The 19305-nt window shown below is 41.2% G+C and overlaps 1 protein-coding gene across 5 annotated transcripts in view; it reads left to right on the top strand.

Annotated features, from left to right (window-relative positions):
• XRCC4 (X-ray repair cross complementing 4) overlaps positions 1-19305 on the top strand; it is an 89132-nt gene that overhangs the window by 37314 nt on the left and 32513 nt on the right. For all 5 annotated transcript variants that reach the window (XM_039567494.1, XM_019292150.3, XM_039567493.1 and 2 more), the window contains one exon: positions 19068-19234. In XM_039567494.1, the coding sequence (XP_039423428.1) occupies positions 19068-19234 (167 nt within the window). The remainder of the gene's footprint in view (positions 1-19067; positions 19235-19305) is intronic.

The raw sequence follows: 19305 nt of genomic DNA, 5'->3' as shown, positions 1-19305 counted from the left end.
TTTTAAATTAGCATTTTGATTTCTCTTTTCATAGGACACACTGTAATCAAATTTCAAGTGTTCATCTTTCTCAAAATTTGCATCATACTACTAATTTCCCTGACCTTTCAATAAATACAGGCAGATGCACCGTTTTCCAGCTGTTTCTTCACAGTTTTACTCTTTTGTTGGACTGTGTGCAAGTGAAAAGGGAAAACACTTTATTTTTTTGTTTGTTTGTTTTAAAGCAATTGTCATGTTACAGTCAAACAAGAATAGAAATCCTGAGCTGGAGTAGAAAACCACCTTGACACAATTAGAGATCACTACTATGTAGTCTTCTAAGTCTCGTGTAATTGCTGTTAAAATTCTCTGAAATTCAGAAGTATATTTTTTATTTTCCATTAAGAGGAAATATGAACAAATAGCCCTTTTAATGGAAAAGAAAAACAAAGGCAAAACGCTAAGTTTGCAGGGATAGTTTATGCTGTATTTAAAAGGTGCTGTAAGCTTACATGAATGATTAAAGAGAGACCCCACAGGACCTGAGTATTTGCTGATACTTTAAGTTGTCTATGAATTGGAGTAGTTCTTGAACTGGAGTAGTGCTTGAATAGTATTCCTTTATTTTCTGTCCATGGTAACCATGACAAATTAGCCCAAAACATTCACTGTCACTAGAGAACATAAATCTTTCTTTTCTAACATTTTTGCTGTATGCAATTAAAATAAACAGCTTTATTTCCTGTAAGCCCTTGTGAAATAGCCATTATGAATCAAACATTGAGAGTTTCACTCTCAAGCATGAAAGTCTCTGAACAATGTATATTTTGGTACATATTGAACATTTTCTGTAAGCTCCCATAAATAAATCCAGGAAATGTCGGTCCCTTGAGTACTACCTTCATTAAATCTGGAGCAGCTGTTGTTGAACTTGCACCCAAACATATAATGGAGTCCTTGACATCAAAAACTCTTCCATGGCTGGCATATTATTGTAAGTCTTTGTAAACATGTGTCTGTTCTGGAAGAGGGCTGATTCTATCAAAACTACAAACTGTTTGATGCTGTGGAAAATGGAACTCTAAACCCGTTACGCTCTGGGATATGGTTTATGCTAAACAAACTTGCATTAGTCTTTTTGTATGGTTAATTTTTGTTTGTTTGCTTGGGGTTTATTTGTGGTTTTGTTTGGGAGATTTTTGGTGATTTTTTTTTTTTTGGTGGGGCATTCTTTTGTTTTGGTTTTGTTTGTTTTTTGGTGGGTTTTTTTGGTTGTTTTTTGTTGTTTTGGATTTTGTTCTTTTCTGTTTTTTGGGGGGGATTATTTGTTTGTTTTTTAGATTCTACAGAAGTTACAAGATACCTTTTCTGAAATCATGGTGAAAATATTGTTGCCTGAAAATATTAATGCTAGAAAACTGTAAGCCCCTTTACATTCTTACAAGTTGAGTAGGGCCAAAATATGTTATGTTTCATCACTCTAGGGGATGAAATTGCCCTGAGTTTTGTGTATCATTGATTGACTCACTTTAAAGTCATGGAATTGTGGAATGGTTTGGGTTGGAAGGGACCTTAAAGCTCATCCAGTACCACCCCTGCCATGGCAGGGACACCTCCCACTGTCCCAGGCTGCTCCCAGCCCCAATGTCCAGCCTGGCCTTGGACACTCCAGGGATCCAGGGGCAGCCCCAGCTGCTCTGGGCACCCTGTGCCAGGGCCTGCCCACCCTGCCAGGGAACAATTCCTTCCCAATCTCCCATCCAGCCCTGCCCCCTGGCACTGGGAAGCCATTCCCTGTGTCCTGTCCCTCCAGCCCTTGGCAATTGTCTCTCTCCAGGTTTCGTGCAGCTCCTTCAGGCCCTGCAAGGTGCTCTGAGTTTCTGGAGCCTTCTCTTGTCCAGGTGAACACCCCCAGCTCTCCCAGGGTGGCTCCAGAGGAGCTCCAGCCCTGGAGCAGCTCCGTGGCCTCCTCTGGATCTGCTCCAGCAGCTCCATGTTTTTCTTGTGCTGAGCTCTCCAGACCTCCATAACCTGTCCAGCATCTGATTTCACCCCGAGCGGTGCGTGGAAGGAGCCCTGTCTGTTCAAAGCAGCGTGAGATTCCACCTTTCATGAAGCTCTCCAGGCATCACCATGTCCAAGTGTCCTTTGCAAAATCACAGTCTGAAATAGTATGGACCCAGTTTGGAATTGCAGGGGTAGAAAGGCTTTCTCTAAACTGAGAGGTGTTTTCTTTCGCACTAAGCTGAAGTCCTCATGCTAGGAGGGATTGTTTCATCTGCTTCTCCAACACTGCAACTTCCCAACTTCTGTGCTGGAAAGTGGCTGCTGTCTGGACAAGTCAGCCATCAAAGTTGATTTGTGTTATTGTTTGTTTTACTTCCGGCTTATTTAAATATAATGTTATATTTGAATGTTGCTCCCAATTTATCAAGGAGAAATGTGAGAGGAGTCATCCTGTTTGGATTTCGCTTTTCAGATGCTATTTTTTAACTTGAGAACCAGTGGAAAGAAAAGTCAGCTTGTGTATAAGACTTATGTTACTGCTTTAGAGAAGAGAGGCAATAATCATGATATGATAGAGAACTTATCTCGTTTTTATAAATAAATCCATCCTTAGCTACAATTAGCGAACTGAAGTAGAGGAGCACTAACTATCCTGACCTCTTGCACAACGGGCTTCTCCCAGTGGGTTTTGAAATACAGTATTTGTTTTCATAGTAGTTAGGATTCCTCCTCGTTTTGACGTGAATTATCTTGCAGTTCTGCAGAGAGCTATCTTTCCTCCTGGGAGGGGTATGACAAAAGTGTTTTGTTCTCCATTGACGAGAGCTGCCTCACTGTGTGTGGGGGGAAGAGAATAATGTCCCTAAAAACAGTTTTGCAATTGCACAGTTTTAGGTGAGGTCCCATTATTTTTGTGGAGTGCTACCCTAAATTATTAATCTGTGAAACGTGTATGAAGGTAAGATATCGTTTAATTCCTGAGACTTTATTTAGATGAAAACAGAACCTGATTTCCTGAAGATTCTTGCTATACTCTGTGATCTCTAGAGCCACAGAGGGTTTTTTATTCAGTTGGTGCTGTGTCTCCCTGGAAGGAGCTCTGTGAATCTCATTCAGACATAGGCATGACACTGGTGGTCATGACTGGGATCTTTTGGGGTAACTACCTCTAAATTCAGGTTTAAGACAGGGAAATAATGATTGCTGTGAGCTGTAGGTGCTTAGATCTGTACACAAAAGGTGCTTCTATGCACACGAATGTTGGCTCTTGAGATTTCTCATAGGGATACCTCTTATCTCATAAGATTCTGCTCAGATTTATTTAGAGAGAGGTGAAATAACTTCATTTGCTGTTCCTTCTCTTGTCCCCTTAAGGTCTTCCAAATATAAATGCTGATGTGTGAGATACAACCTTTCTGACAGGAGTGTGAAAACTTGGAGAGGCACTTTTGTGCTGTTTCTAATAACCTTTTTAACACCCTTTCCCTGTTCCGTGTGTTTTGGAAGTAGCTGATTTGTAGTTCTTGGTGCAGGCATGTGGTATTTTGGGTTAGTCCACTCCCTGTCTCGAGGAACCCCAACTTGCTGGAAGTTGGGGCTGGCAGATGGTGCACGAATTACACTTGTTTTTGAAGTTACACTTCTGGATTGTGAAGACCCAAGTATTTCCAATTTATTTTTAAAGGCTTAACAATGGAGGTTCCTTCATTTTCTGGGGAAGGCTGTGTTTCAGGTAGATTTCAACACACAAAGGTGATGAAATTATTATCAGATGTCTTTTGCTTCTTGGAAATTTCATCTCCCCGTTCAGTCAGCATGGCATCATTTTTGTTTTCATTTCCAGCATATTTGAATTGTTACACTCCAGTAGATAACAGCAAAATATAGAGACAGTAAACATGCTGCTTTTGCAAGTTTCAGTGTGCTCTGACATAATTAATGTTAACAGAAATTTGGATAGCAGTTACCTATTCTCTTTTGTTCCTTGGTACTCTTTTCAAGCAACATTTGCTGTAATTACCATCATCACTTTCCAATGGTTCATAGAAAGGGAAAAGAAATTATTTAGCAGCGTTGAGCATCCTTACTTAACTTCTAGTTATTTTAGCGGTTGTTTAAATGTTAGCCAGCCAAAAAAATCCAGCGAGCTCTGAGGTTGGTCTGAGTGGTGTTGGCTACTGGCTACAGGATGCTAGTCTTGCAAAACATGAAGTAATATTTTTCATTTTGCAAGTCAGGCACAGGATAAGGGATATCTCCACTCCTTTTTTTTTTTTTTTTTTTTTCTTCTTTTAATGAATTCTTATACTTTGGGGTTTTGGCAGCAAAGAGCTGTTCCCGTGTGCTGTGCTGCTGCTCTGGTTCATCTCTGGCTCATGTTTGTGTGGGCTGGTGTGGTCACTAACACTATTTTGCTTCCCAGCTTGGGCTGTTTCACTCTACCAGTGTCATTCCAGTTCAGCTGCGTGGGGCTTGAAAGCACCCCTTCCTCCAGCTTACATCTGAGGATAAATAATCACGTCTCGTGCGTTTAAGCCAGCTGTCCCAGAGTGTGGAACGGCTTCTTCTCCAAAGTCTCCTCGTAGATACCCGTGCTCTTTGTGTGCACAAGGTGGGATGTGCTCAAACGAGCAGTTTCCTTGTACGTCCCTAAGAAAACCTTGGTGTTAACTCTGGTGGGAAGCAAGTTCAGTGATCAGTTTTGTAGTTCCAGAAACAGTGGTGGTCGGGCTCTTGTTTCCTCAGGCAGGGGTTGTTTTAGGGCCAGGCTTTTGCAGGTCTGTGGCTGAGCAGGCAGTGCAGGAGGCTGCTGAGAACCTCAGCAAGTTATATTTAGCAAAGTGGAGATAACTGCTCTCCTGAGGAGAGCTCAGACCATGTAAGTACTTGTTTTATCCCAAAAAAGAACCTACATGAACACGTCAGGCCTGTTTAGCTCCGGACATGCCATTGTCTCACCAAGCACTGTCCGTGTGACGGTGAAATATTGATGTAAATTAAGAAAAAATACAAAATTAAACTTCTTACCACTCTCTCTGTGTGCAGAGCTCTATGTAGGGTGGTCTTGCAGTCTGGGATTCCATCACAGCTTCCTGGCCAGGGCTTTCCCCAGGTCACCAGAGCCAGATCCTGCCCTTGGAAACGGTTGAGTTCTCAGTGGTTCTTGACAGACACATCCCTTTAGATCTTATTTGGCCCATAATTTTAGAATAGTGACCTTTTTTTTAATGCTGATAACTGCTGGTTAACATGTGATACTAAAAGACATTTTGTGCTTTAAAGGAAAAATTACCTCTCCATCTTTAGCTATTGCTTGCATTTGCTGCTGGGTATCTTCTTTTCCAGCCTGTTGCTGACTGAAATATATGTGTTCATTGAGTTTTGCCTTTTTTATCACCTCAATGTATGCATTGTTTTCGGGTTGGTGGTTTTTTGGTGTGGTTTGTTGGGTTTTTTGTTTGTTTGCTTTTTGGGGTGTTGGTTTGTGGGTTTTTTCTTATTGATCATGTTAAACAGCACTAGCTCAGCCAGATGTTCTTTAACGTGATCCCACTGCTAGTATTTTATTGTTCTGAAGTAAATAAGGTAACAGTATTATTATCTTAATATTATATTATTGTCCTAGTAAGATGTTGCCTTAGTGTCCTAATAAAACAATATGGGTGCCTAAAAATCAAACCAAAGCCAAACAAAACCACAAAATCTCAGTATTTTCTGGTTCATAAGAAAGCTTTAATTCTACTCCTGTAGATTTCAGAAAATTCATAGGTTGTCCCTTTTGCACTGGTTTGCTGGCACGTAAAACTGAAGAAAATAAAATACAACAGAGTTGAACAGTGGTGTTTTTCCTCCACTGAAATTACTGCAAAGATGAAATTAAATTCTGAGGTTCTTTCCCATATTGAGCCATTTCTGTGATAAGGGAAGTGTTCTGCTGTTGGCCTCTGACAAACAGCTGGGGCCATCCAGAGGGAGCCTGTCCCTGCCGCTGGGTTGGGAGGCTGCAAAATTAAGGAGACTTCACTCTTTTTGCTGGATCCCCTGGAAATTATTGTGTTCTGCACATAAAATGCCCTGATGTGGCTTTTTGGTGCCTCATCTGAGCACCTCATGTTGTAAAACATCATCCCATGAAGTCTCCAGTTGTGCTCTATAGGATCCAAAGTGTGAGAAAGAAATGTTTTCCTTCATCCAGGGTTGGCTTGGCTAAAGAAAACATTAATTCTCTAAATACTTTGTCATGAAAACTTTTGAGAACGGTATCATGCGGAAAGGAAAGTAAATGTTTTGTTTGTGTTGCTAGCAACCAGTTTAGTGTAACTTTTTTATCTGTGAACTATATTTCTTTTGCAGATGAGAATTTATAAGATTTCAGGGAAAAATATTTCCTAATTGCATCCATTCCAGTTTTTGATCTGAGTAAAAACTTCCATTGCAAAAAGACGAATTTTAATTGCATTCATTTTAAGAATTAGGTAAAGGATTTAAGATGAGGGGTTTTTTTTTGGTCTTTCGATAGATTCAGGTGATTTGCAGTTTCAGAAAACCTGTTTTTATTTGAATTATTATTGGAACTTAATAGAGGTTTCCTGAATGCAAAGCTGTTGATGCCTTTTATCATGATAATAATCCATATTGGAAAATTACTTGCTGGAATTGAAATTGTAGTGCCCATGAAGAGATCTGAGATAGAACTTAATAATTACCTTGTATCAGTCAGGATGAAGTGATATTTGATCACTCAGGAATGACCTGTGATCAGTCAATCCTCTGAAATGGCCTTTACCTATGGAATAATGAAAAATAATTTAATTATTCTTACTCATGAATTACTCTTAATCATGATAGAATATGTAGTTCTGAATGGAGTCACACAATGGTTCCTCCAGGCACTTTTGGGAAAAATAGCCCCAAGGACCATCAGTTTGGGGTTCAAGATGTGCTGCTGCTCCTGCTGAACCTGGAAATGGTTCAAGCTTGAGCTGTCCTCCTAGTGTCATAATTTCATATGAGAGCTGGGTTTGCCTCATGGCTCCTTGTTGGGACCACTGTGGTCACAAACACTTCACTGTTGTTGAAGGGGAGTTATTCTTGTGACAAAAGACGAGGGAAGGTGCATGCTTAAACCCACCTCCAACCAAGTGAGAATCTCTATTAGCTGTAAAAATTTACATCCTGCTATTACTAGGTTGTGTGGTCTAGAACAAGTGTTGGTTGTCAAATTTCTACCTCTCTGACAGTGTTTTACAAGGAAATTCAGGCAAGTACTCCTTGATTTTTAAAAATACTTCTTTCATTCTTATTTTTCTTAAGGCTTAACTTAAAATAAAGAGTGTCCAAAGGGCTGATGAAAGTGAACAATATGAATAGGGATGTAACTGTAGGGAGAGAAAAATCAGTAAAGTTTTTTTCACCTGCATTGCTTTCCTGAGCCTGAACTTGTGCTGATTTCTTTCTGTGTGAAAATAAGATTCTGGTTTTTTTTTGTTTCTTTAGGCTCTTGGATGGAAAGAAGTGTTCTACTCGTGTCTTGATAATTTATAGAAGTGTTTATGTCCTTCTATGAACTCAGCACTGCCTGGAATTTTGGCTCTGCTGGTTTTGTCATGTTCAGTACATATATCTCGTGATGCATTGAGTATTTCTATGTTTGTGGGTGGGGCACAGCATACACAGATGTTCAGATTGCTCAGATTAGGTGCACAATCTTCAATCTCTTGCTTTTTTTTTTTTTTTTAAATAGAGTAACTCCATTCAATGAAGTTTTTACTAAGTATCTAGTTGTTTGGATCATGAAGGCTTTAGCACGTGGCTGTCAACATCCTGAAGGGATTTTTTTTTCAAACAAAGGTTAAAATACCATCCTGAAAACAGTCTATGGTTGTTCTAAATGAGTGTAGTGTTATTACTCACACTGGAAAATTGTTTGTAGTGCTTAGCTGGGAACACTTTTATATTTTGCCTCGGTCTAGGCATTATCTCATGCTTATTCACGTGGTTATACATTTACTTTCCAAAAAGAAAAGCAAAAAAAAGGAGTCGTGTGCAATCCTGGAGCTGTTTACTGCCAGCATATTCGGGGGGAATCAGACCCAGATTACTGCAAAATGCTGGCACGTCAGCTCCAAGGGTGTATTCACCAAGCACTTTATAGTTTCCATTACTTCCCAAGCCTAAAGGTCAGTGTTTGAAGGGAAGTAGCTCCCAAGACAAGTTGTCTTCATATCTGACGGTTATTACTCCAGACATTTCAGTTGTGCTTTACTGCAGTTTTTAAAGAAAAGCTGCAGTCTGGGCTTCACATGTAGGAATAGGATCAGTTGACAGGTAGAATTAAAGTGCTCCCATTATGCAGCTCATGATGTGGTGGTGTTTTTTTTTAATCTAGGGAGTATTAATCATTTATATTTTGTTACCTTGGAACCTTTACTGACAGTAATATCACCAGCACTCCTGCAAGTCTTGCTTTTATTTTGGAGATCTTTGGGTGAAAGCACATTTATATGGGTCTACCTTTCATAATGTTTGTAGAAACTTCTCTGGAGGTTTCATGGGGCTTTTTTCAGTGTTTCATGTTCATGCTACATATGCTTTGTGACTGTTCAGAAAAAGAGCTTCACTCTGGTCCTTTAAACATTTTACTTAAATAAGTTTTGGTTTTTTTTCTGGAATAATTTTTGAATTGGAAACCTGGACACAAATGAAGAATATTTGAAAAAAAAAAGAAAGCAACCAACCCAAAAGCCAATAGATTAAATTAAAAATCCTTGGCAGGTATCCTTTCATACTTTTGGGAGACTCAAGCCTCAAACTCAAGGAAGTTGCTGTGTACTAAGTTTGTGTGCCAGCTGTTTTATGGTAATGGCCCATGTTCTGTTCTTAGCCTCTAGGAAATAAATTCTGATTTAAGCTATCTCATAAGGCTTTCCCTCTGAAATCTAAATTAACACAGTTGTGAACTGTTCATGCATTTAAGCCCTGAGACCCAAATCCAGATGTTATGTCTAGAGTCTATTGTATTATTGCCACACTATAAATTACATGAAAAACAAGGAAGAAAACAAGTTTAGATCTCCAAGAAAAGCTCATTTCCTAATTCATTTAGGGCAGGTTTTAAAAATAATAAAAAGTGCAAGTGTTTTACCTTGCTTCCTAAGGAAACAAAGCTTATGTGGTCATGCTGTGTGCCTCTGCTGACTGCCAGCCTCTTACCTCCTCCCCTTTCCCCCCAATAACTTCTGAAACTCCTGGACAATTTCAAACAGATTTGACAGGAGTAAAGGTCTCAAAGATATCAGGTTCCTACTAGTTTCATGGAAATAGGTGCCGGGATGGAGAAAAAGAGACCCTATTCATGTGCCTGCTTTGGAAAAAGCTGTGGAATGAGATCAACTGTATTATTAGACACTAGCAAATCCTCACGGGAGAGAGAAGTTATGAATGCATTAAATAAGGGAAAAGCTTTGACTGGATTTCTCACCTTTTTAGACATGAGGGGATCCAGCAAAAGAGTCACAGCCATAGGAAACCAGCCTTCAGTAGTTCCATTGCTCACAGACCTGCTGCCTGCTCAGCGAGGTGGGAACGCATCTGATCCTGCCTGGAGCCGCGGAATTAATGAGGGAAAAGATGAAAAAAATACAGGCCCTTTAAGGGTGTCCTGCTTCAGTCCTCTTTGTAAGCTCACTTCAGAGGCAGAGGGGTAGCAGGGAGTTGAATGGACGGTATTGCCTGGAGTACAGAAGGGAATGATAAAAGAGGAGAAGCACAGAAGAGAATAAAGCATTTGGGGTGCATGCATAAAATGCAAACCTGCCAGTTTTTGTGTGGTGAAATAGAAGTTTCAAAAAAAATCCAACAAAATGCTTGAATTGTTGGTTCTTTACATAATCATGTTATCACTGTTTGTGGAACTATAAGGTATAGTTGCCTGTTCCATATTTACTGTTCTAAAAAGTAACTAGTGCACCTGAATTTTATAGATTCTTGCCTTTGGCTTTTTTTAGTCCAGTAGCTTTGATTTTTTTTTTTTTTAATTGGTGAAGTGAAACAATTTATGTGATTACCATTGGGGGGGAAAAAAAAAAGGAAAAAAAGTGGAAGAAATACCTGATGTTATGGTTGCTGAGTATTATCCCTGCAGTTCATTTTAGTATCCAGTGTATTTCTTATTTTAAGGGATTCAGTTGCACAGTGGTAAAGAAACATTGGTGTGGGGGAGAAATTAGTGGCAGCTTTCTGTGGCTTAGCACCTTGAGAGATGAGCATTTCTGTAGTGCAAATGCTTTGCATCTTCACTCACTTCATGCCTTTTTTGGGAATATATCTCACTTTTTACAAAGATAGATTTGGGTCTTGCATATATGTATTTTTTAATATATATATATATATATGTATATATAAATATATATGTATGTGTAGGTTTAAGGTTAGAGGAGGAAGTGCTCTCATGAGCAGAATTTTTTATAGTAAGTTTGAAAAAATTGTTACAGAGGACTTTGAGGCAGTGGAACCACAGCCTGGGTAGATCCTGACCAGACCATGCCACAGCTGTCAAAATTCAGTAGCTAAAGACCCTTTCAGCCTGGGTGGGATTAAGCTTCACAGAAGTAGCTGATTGTATAGATACATGAAATGTGGTGTTTCTGAGGAGTGTAGAGATTAAACAAGGAAGTTTTCCAAAGGCTTTAAGGAATGACACATAGATAAAATGCCATTCATGAAAGAAATCCATTAGTTCCTTGCTTAATAGGTGTTTTTGGTACTCTAACCTATTTACATGGCTTTTTTTTTTCTTGCTGGGTGGGGGATATTCAAGAATTATCTGATGTTCTTACTGTTTTAATTTACCATTTTTCATTCCAAAACTGTCTGAAAACCAGGCATCCTAAGGTGTAGATAATCCCTACGCCCTGGTGATTCTTACACGGGATACATGTGACAGAGTTAAATGAAAGAAATGAAACATGCAAATAGATTTTTGTGACGTTCGAAGACAGTATTAAGATCTGTGTCTGTTTTCTGTGGATTTTCACTGTCTGCTTCGACAGAGTTTATATTTGAAATTAAATGTGCAGTCCTGGGCATTCACAGCCAAGAAATGCAAGCTGAAATTGGGAGGAAGGTTGTGTGATCTGAGGGATAGAGAAAATAACATGTCCATAGCCAAAGCTACATAGAGCTTCAGTCCAACAGAAAGAATACTGAGAAATTTATTTATCTATAAGTTATGGAGTCTGAACATGACAGAGGGAGAAGAGCACTGGGAATAGAGTATGTCTGAGAACAAATGGATACAAATTGAGCGTGTGTGTGTGTTTAGGAGACAAATCAGGAAAAAAATAACCCAGCCAGACTAATGAGATGGGGAAATTTTTGAAAAATTAAATTCCTCTGTGAGGGGGTTTATGTGACACTATTTCTTGTGATTGCACAGAATTGCAGGTCCCAGGAAAATGATGTTCAGGTTTTGATAAAATATCAAAAGTCTCAAAGAAGTGGTCATCCTCCTCTTTCCCAGAGCCAGGCAGTGGTGCGTGTTCGGAGAAAGAGAGACAGGAGCCATAATCCCACAGTTCCCAGTGGGATGTAGTGGAAAGGTGGTTAACTGTGAGGCCAGTGAAGGCTCTGGAGAGGTTGTGTGGGCTCAGTGCTTGGAGCTTTCCAGTTCCCAAGTGGAGGAAGCCCTGAGCAGCCTGGGCTGACCAGGAAAGGGGAAGGGGTTGGGCTGGAGACCTCCAGAGCTCCTTCCCGGTCAGTGACTCCACAAAGAGCTTTCAGAGCCTGCTGCCAGTTCAGCCTATGCTGAGCATAAAGGTTGATGAGGGATGGAAGGAGTAACAGAGCCTTGTTAGTCCTTCTGGGGACGGGTATCAGTGTGTTCTAGTACCTGGTGATGTTCCCAATTTCTCCGTAGTTTCCTCTACAGGTGCGTGCTCCTTGCACCACAATCCTTACGGGGCCCACGGTGCCGTGAGTGTGTGGGGTTGAGGGCATGAGAAACAGTGGAGCACTCTCCAAAAAGTATTTGGGAACTGCTGCCATGCCAAAATAAAGGGAAGCCAGAAGGAATTTAATTTCCAGTGGACATGAAGCTAATAGGATGGCAATTTGGAAGGTTTCTGCAGCGTGTGGTAAAAACCTGAGAGAAATGTCAATCACTGACGTCAGCTGTTTTGCTCTAGAATAGATGTAATGCCTTCGTCAGGGGGGAAGTTTGTTGCAGGCCGGGTTTTTGTGTTAAACTTGTTTTTTGTAGTTGGTGATCATATTTTTACAGTGTCTGATGTAACCTGCCAGATTTCTTGGCTTCCGTGGAGCTGTGTAATTTTTTCTAGCTTCCTAGAGTTTGCTGTTAGAAAAGCAACTTCTGCTTTCACGTTGTCACCACTGTATTGTGCAAGTCCAGTGTACTTGTTTTATTACCACACCCAGGGATGTCATAGTTACTGCTGAATGATTTCCCTGGAGATAATAGTGGCACAGCTTTAAAAAATCAAGACCACTCACTGATTGACTTAAGAAATAAAAATGGTATAATGCTTTCCAGATTGAAGCTTGTAACAATACTTTCTTTGTGTAAGTGTCAGCATCATTCATTTGTAGGTCATATTCTTTAACCCTGTACATGAATTTTCATTAACATTTTTCTCTTTTAAATTCTTAGGTATTTTCGTAGTGAAAGCTTTTTTTTTATCCAAGTGTTGATTCTACCTTATTTCAGAGTCTGTGTGCCTGTGGAGTAGGAGAGGTAGCTGACATTTAACAGGGAATCACAGCCTGTCTTGCTAGAGCTCCAGCTCGCGACTGAGAAAAGAAAGTTGCTGTATCTCACATGTAAGGCACAACCTCCTTTTGTGCTAATTCCTCTGGAATTAAGTTAATTCAAGTTTAATTAGTTTTAATTAAGACATTCAGTGGTTCTGTCCTGAATGTTATGGCTAATGTCTGACTCTGTAGTGAGGGATTTGCTTTCAGTACCAGCAGTAGACAGGGGCACTGGTGGGTGACTTCAGGGTAGTTCACCTGTACAGCTTTTAACACCTTCTCCTAGCAGGAGTTTTCTAGGTAGCCACAGAGCTGGTAAGGAGTACTGGGGCACATCTCCTACAAAAAGAGGCTGAGAAAATTGGGGTTGTTCACCCTGGGAAGGAACAGATTGTGTGGAGACCTCAGAGCACCTTCCAGGATCTAAAGGGGCTACAGGGAAGGGATTCTGCATTGGGAACTGGAGTGACAGGACAAGGGCGAATGGGTAGAAACTAAAAGAGGGGAAATTTAGGTGAGATATTGGGAAGGAATTGTTCCCTGGCAGGGTGGGCAGGCCCTGGCACAGGGTGCCCAGAGCAGCTGGGGCTGCCCCTGGATCCCTGGCAGTGCCCAAGGCCAGGCTGGACATTGGGGCTGGGAGCAGCCTGGGACAGTGGGAGGTGTCCCTGCCCATGGCTGGGGTGGCACTGGATGGGCTTTAAGGTCCCTTCCAACCCTTCACGTTCTCTGATTCTGTGATTCTGTGCTTGGAACAGGGCAGTGACAAAAGGTTTTGTTGTCGTGTGGATCTGCAGGGCTTTCCTGCTCCAGCACAGGGGTCACAGCTGCTTTCACAGACTGCAGGTCTCCGAAAAGCCAGACAGGGACTGCACAGCTGCTCTGTGCTGGTGGCCTGCTCTGGAATTTATTTTTTTCCCCGTCAAATTCTTCTTTAATATTTCCCTGGTGAAAGGATGTTGCTTAGGCAATACCTTGCAGGAGGCAGCATCTGTCTGCGAGGATGTAGGTGTTCCTGAGTGTGCTAGAACAGTCTGAAATGCTGTTTTAGGAGCAGAGCACAGGGATCTCTGTGTCTCACTCAGGGGCAGGAAGAGTGGAAGCTGAGTGAGCTGAATTAGAGCCTGTAACAGGTTGTACAGGGTTGACTTGTACAATTAAACCTCTATCATCCAGTTCACATGCTGGGAATATTTTAATTTCAAAATCAGACCTAAGTATCTGACAAGTGTGCTCTCTCTAAAAATTATTTGTTAATTAGTTTTCAAAACAGAGAAGGAAAAAGTGAAATACTCTGGGCTAAGATTTAATAGGAGAGAGAGAGACTCACAAACACACACAACATATATATCCATAAATATATCTGTATCTATCTACCTGTATATCTGCTATACCCTGGCAGGACAACAAAGGACAGAATCTATCTAAATATTTATTTTTTCCACCTTGTGGAAGTGTAGAAGTCCTTGTATATATATTATGGAAAAAAAAATACTGTTAGAAAGGGTTGTTAGAATACCTTACTAATACAGAGAGAAATCATGACCAGCAAAGCAGATGTAATGAGAATTTCCAGCATGGTTTTTTTTTTCTTATAGACATAATGAAAAATTGTTGTTACTGGAAATCAGCCCACTGTTAGTGCTTAGCTTCAAGAGACGTTGCTGTCTGAATGGCTCCTCCTTTCAGTGCATAACCTCTGATAATTATTGCCTTAGGTATGATAACTCTCATTTTTAGTGGAGTGTAGTAATGCAAAGGTTATATAGCAGATATATATTATTTAATGCAAAATTAAAATTCGCTCTATACAAGGAAGTAATTTTCAGTTTTGGAAGCTTCTGTGAAAAATGTGTTGTCTCTTTTTAATAACTTGTTTTCTTATGTGAAACACATCAAGTGTAAGCATAAGAAGAATAATTATTTGAGAAGCTTTTCAGTTATTTCTGAAATATTTTGTGTCTTATGGTTGACATCACTTCTTTCTTCATCTCTAGGAGACAAACAGTGGGCAGGGTGAGAGGTCAGGGGAAAATGACATTTTTGTCACAGGCTTCTAGTTCTTGTTTTTATTTCTTAAGCTTAAAATACAGGCCTGGTGAATGCATAGGGACTCTGATTTCTGATTAAGGGAACACAGCTTTCTAAATGGTTCTGTGTTCATCTTCCTGTGCCTTTAAAAAAATTAAAACTTGAAAAAAAAAAAATCCCAACAAACAACAAAACAGATACTGAAGGCCAGCAGTGTATCAGTCACAGTCAGTCTGTGGTCCCCTGGGACCTCTACCAGATCTGCTCCTTCTCTGTATAAATGAAGTGTCTACTGCTTCGGTGTTTTACATAATGTTTTCTTGAATGATCTGAAAGGGGAAGTAGAAAGCACATTAGTTACCTGCAGATGGTGCAGGGCCAGAGAGCTACAGCAGCTGTAAGGATGGCGAGAAATTTAAATTCATCCAGGGAGCAGCAACGTGCAGGAATTTACAAAGCTAACAAAAAATTTAAAATTCACCAATACCAATTTACTAAACCACCTTGGAAACGTGATCCAAGCCAAAGACATGTTGCTTGTCAAATTAGCTGAGTGAGGTGTTAATGATGTTTTCTTTCGCTCCTGCAGTAAGCAAGAGCTGTTTATCTTGATATCCCACCCAGTTAACTGTTTGTTATGGTATCCTGATCTTTAACCACTTCCCCTGCATCTCCCTAGAACTGTTTGCAGTTTCCCTACTGTGGTTTTGGCGATGAAGGACAAACAACTGGACTGTTTCTTGGTTTAGTTGCAAGGAAAAACTTAGCAGTGTGTGGGAAAAACTAACATCTCCTTTTTAATGATATATTTTTTTCCCCCCACAATTCTTTAATTTTAATAGAATTCTGTCTGCAGTTTACACTGTCTGTCCCAAATTCAGAGTCCTTGGATATAAAATTGTGTTGTTTCGTCATCTTCTCCTCTACCAATCCACTTTCCAGTTTGGGATGCCAGCAGGTCCCCAGAGCAGAACTGCCCCGAGATTTCTTTTTTTTCTTTAGGTTGTTTTACTCCTACTTTGGGAATTCAGTCGACCTGGCTGCTTTTCTGGCTTATCAGCAGGTCCACAAAGGTCTCCGTGTGTTAAACAGGTGCCCTGAAACAATTCCAAGCTGCAGGAGCAGCCTCGGGGAAGGGGTTTTTGATGCACTTTGTGTGGCACGCTGTGTGAGGGAGGCAGGATTGCGGAATGACAGGGTGCTCTGGGATGGAAGGGACCTTAGATCTCCTCTCGATCCACTCCCTTTTCAGGGGCAGGGACACCTTCCACTCTTCTGGGGCTGTCATGGTAGTTTGGGTTTAATTAGGGCTGTATCAGTAATTCTGTGTTTCCCTGGAGGCAGCTGGATAATGAGCTCCCCGCAGCACGTTATCCTAAATTAAGATGAGACGACTGGGGGAGGAGGGAAGATACGGAAGAACACTTGTTTTGCAGAAACCTTACTGTGTTTGTCTTTTTTTAGTGGATTTGTCAGCACCTGCGTGATAAATTTAAGCCTCCTGGTGATGGGCTTGCTCTGCTCACCTTTTGTGGGCCTCCTAGAGATGGTCCACAGGTCTCAGTGACACAGAAAGGAGGGCAGTGAAGTTTATTGTGAGAAAGTGGGCAATAGTCAATTGCTTTGCATAAAGACTGAATTAAAGGCTAAACTAAAGATTAACTGTCAGTGTTGGACTCCAGCACCTGCAAGGATGGGCACATTCTCTGTGTCCCTGTAGCAGTGTGAGGTTTTTTTTTTTTATAATTATAATTGCTTTTGGAGTGTCTACTGTGTGTCTGGCATGACTTTGGTTGTGCAGTGGTACCAGGCTTTCAGAATAAATCTATTGCTATTCACTTTAACCTGTTTTGAGATTATGCATATTTTATTCTTTTTGTGCAGTGAAAACTGTAATTTGTTTGTCCTGATTAAACATATTTTCCTATACCTGATCTCAGTTGAATATATTAAGGCAAAAGACAAAAATGATGTGCTCTCCTTGCTATTTCCTTCACAGTGAAAGATTGTGATGCTTCTTATCTGTGCTACTGTGCCTCTCTATCTCTGTGAATTCTTTATCCAAATAGCGTGGTGGTGGCTTGCAAGTGATGAAAAACAGTTTCCTTTACACGAATGTCCATCTTTGTTACTGCTGTCAGACAGCAAGCGTGATATTCAGGGGATGCACTCCAATCTGTGGGCTACTGATAGTGTAATCTAATTTCCAAAAATAAATTAAAAGCATCTTTTCATCTGTAGCCATCAGATGTACGTCAGCTAAAGACAACAACGCTTTAGAGACAGCATATGCGAATTTGGTGGCTAATTGGAAATTAAACCTTTGGGTTTCCCACATTTTCTGATAGACTGACCTTGCTGAAGGAGGTCAGGATGGTATCATGTGTTGCGGCAGAGACTTCCACAGATAAAAGGTCTGAGTGGAGGGCCTGTTACTTGTTTCAAACATTGCCTTTGGAAGGTTTGTGAGCAGTTTCTACCAGGCCTTTTTCAGTCCAAATTTATGCATGGTATTAGTGAAACTTGCATTTAAAAAAAGAGTTAACAAACAACAGGTATTTTTTTAATCAATGTATTTTATGTAATTTTCCATGCCCTCCCAAGTAAAATGGGGAAAAAAATAAATCAAACTGCGTTTCTGATTTTAATAGATGAGGTGCCACAACACAGAGTGAACCCTTCCCTGGCATGTACCACTTACATTGATGTATTTTTTAAGATGTTACAGCTGTGCATTCAAGTTGAAAAGATGGGTAATACTTCTATTCATAGGGAAATGCTGCAAAATTTATGTCAGTCTTTTTGATAATCACAGGATGCGAGAGAAGATGCCTTCTCCTTCTGTGTAACCCTCACCAGCTCGGTGTTTCTGCAGCAATTTCTAACCAAATCCAAGTACTTTCAATGCCTTTTTCCTGAAAGATCTGCTTCTGCTGCAGCTTCAGCTGGTCAAAGTCACAATTGTCTCTTCCACCCCACTCTGCTTTCTCAAAACCTCTTCTCTCAAGTATTTTCCTGTCAAGTCAGGCGAGTGCTGTTGTCTCTGGATGTGTAGGGGCTCAAAAAACGCTCTGGGGCTTCTGTAGGTTCTCACAGCTGCAGGAGTGTGTACCTTGAGGGGGCTCAGATTCTCCATCCTCTGGCCACTCCAGATCACCAAAGAACAGGCCCTTAATTCCTGATTTGCCTTTTTTAAGGTAACACATGTGACCCTCTTCAAACAGCCTCAAAATCCTTCTTCCACTGCCTCAAACTGTCGTGTTGGATGTTAATGTGTCCTCACCCAGCTCTGCGTGGTTATAGCTCAGCTGGCACAGGTTTGTATGTATGGCTGAGCTATTCTTCCTTTAACACGACAAAAACAACAGTTTTCTGTTGTTTCTCCCAGACCAGGCAAAACAAATCTGTTCAGATCTCTTGTATATCCTGTACAACATCCCCACTGCTGAAGAAACACAGTGGGTCATTACAGATCCTTTAATCTCACTGAGCTAACCAAATCCAAGCACTTTCAGCGACTTTTTCCTGAAAGATCTGCTTCTGCTGGTGAGGCTGCCTGTTTAATCGAAGGACTCCTTTTATGAGTAAGAGCTTGCTGTCTGAACCCTGGAGGTGACAACTTGCTGGCTAGATTTTACATATTAGCTGCATAAATCCCAGAATCCCAGGGTATCTGGGGTTGGAAGGCACCTCTGGAGCTCACCCAGCCCAGTGCCCAGCCCCAGGCAGGGTCCCCTGGAGCAGTGGCACAGGAACGTGTCCAGCTGGCCTTGGGATGTCTCCAGAGAGGGACACTCCAGGCCCTCCCTGGGCAGCTGTTCCAGGCCTCTGCCCCTCCATGGACAGAAGCTCTTCCTCCTGCTGGGCTGGAACTCGGTGTGGTTTATTTTATGGCCACTGCTCCCATCCTGTCCCTGGCAGCACGGAACAGAGCCTGGCACCATCCTCTGGCACCCTCGGAGGTGTTTGTATGGATTGATGGGATCCCCTCTCAGCCTTCCCTTCTCCGGCCTGGCCAGGCCCAGCTCCCGCAGTCTCTGCTCATCACAGAGCTGCTCCAGACTCCTCCTCAACATTGTGGCCCTCTGGAAATAATTAGCATGTAGATTATTCCACATATTCCTCCATTCTCTGTGTGACAAATTTGTTGCCTCCCTTTGAACTGGAGGACTGTAAGGTATTTCTTACGCTTATTGAATATGTATTCAAGTTTACTGGAGGAAAGCTTCAGTGAAGTTTCTTGTACAGTTGAAATAACTCATTATTTCCTTGTGTCCCAGTTCAGACTTGGATCTCTGAAGCTGCAGGAAGTCCCAAGCCCAGCAGAGGTGGTCAAGGAACTCATTGGTTACTGCCTGGACAGCCTGGGAAAGCTGCGGGCCAAAACTGAGCATCTGCAGAGAGAAAATGAAAGGCTCTTCAGCAACTGGAGTGATGTGGAGAGGAGGTGAGTTCCCAGGTGGATTCACAGGTGACACCTGAGAAGCTCAGCAGCAGTGGACAGAAATTTTTATGCAC

The sequence above is a fragment of the Corvus cornix genome, chromosome Z (genome assembly GCF_000738735.6).
Source record: "Corvus cornix cornix isolate S_Up_H32 chromosome Z, ASM73873v5, whole genome shotgun sequence".
NCBI lineage: Eukaryota > Metazoa > Chordata > Aves > Passeriformes > Corvidae > Corvus > Corvus cornix.
The sequence above is the reverse complement of the archived record's forward strand: the minus strand, read 5'-3'. Positions and strand labels throughout refer to the sequence as shown.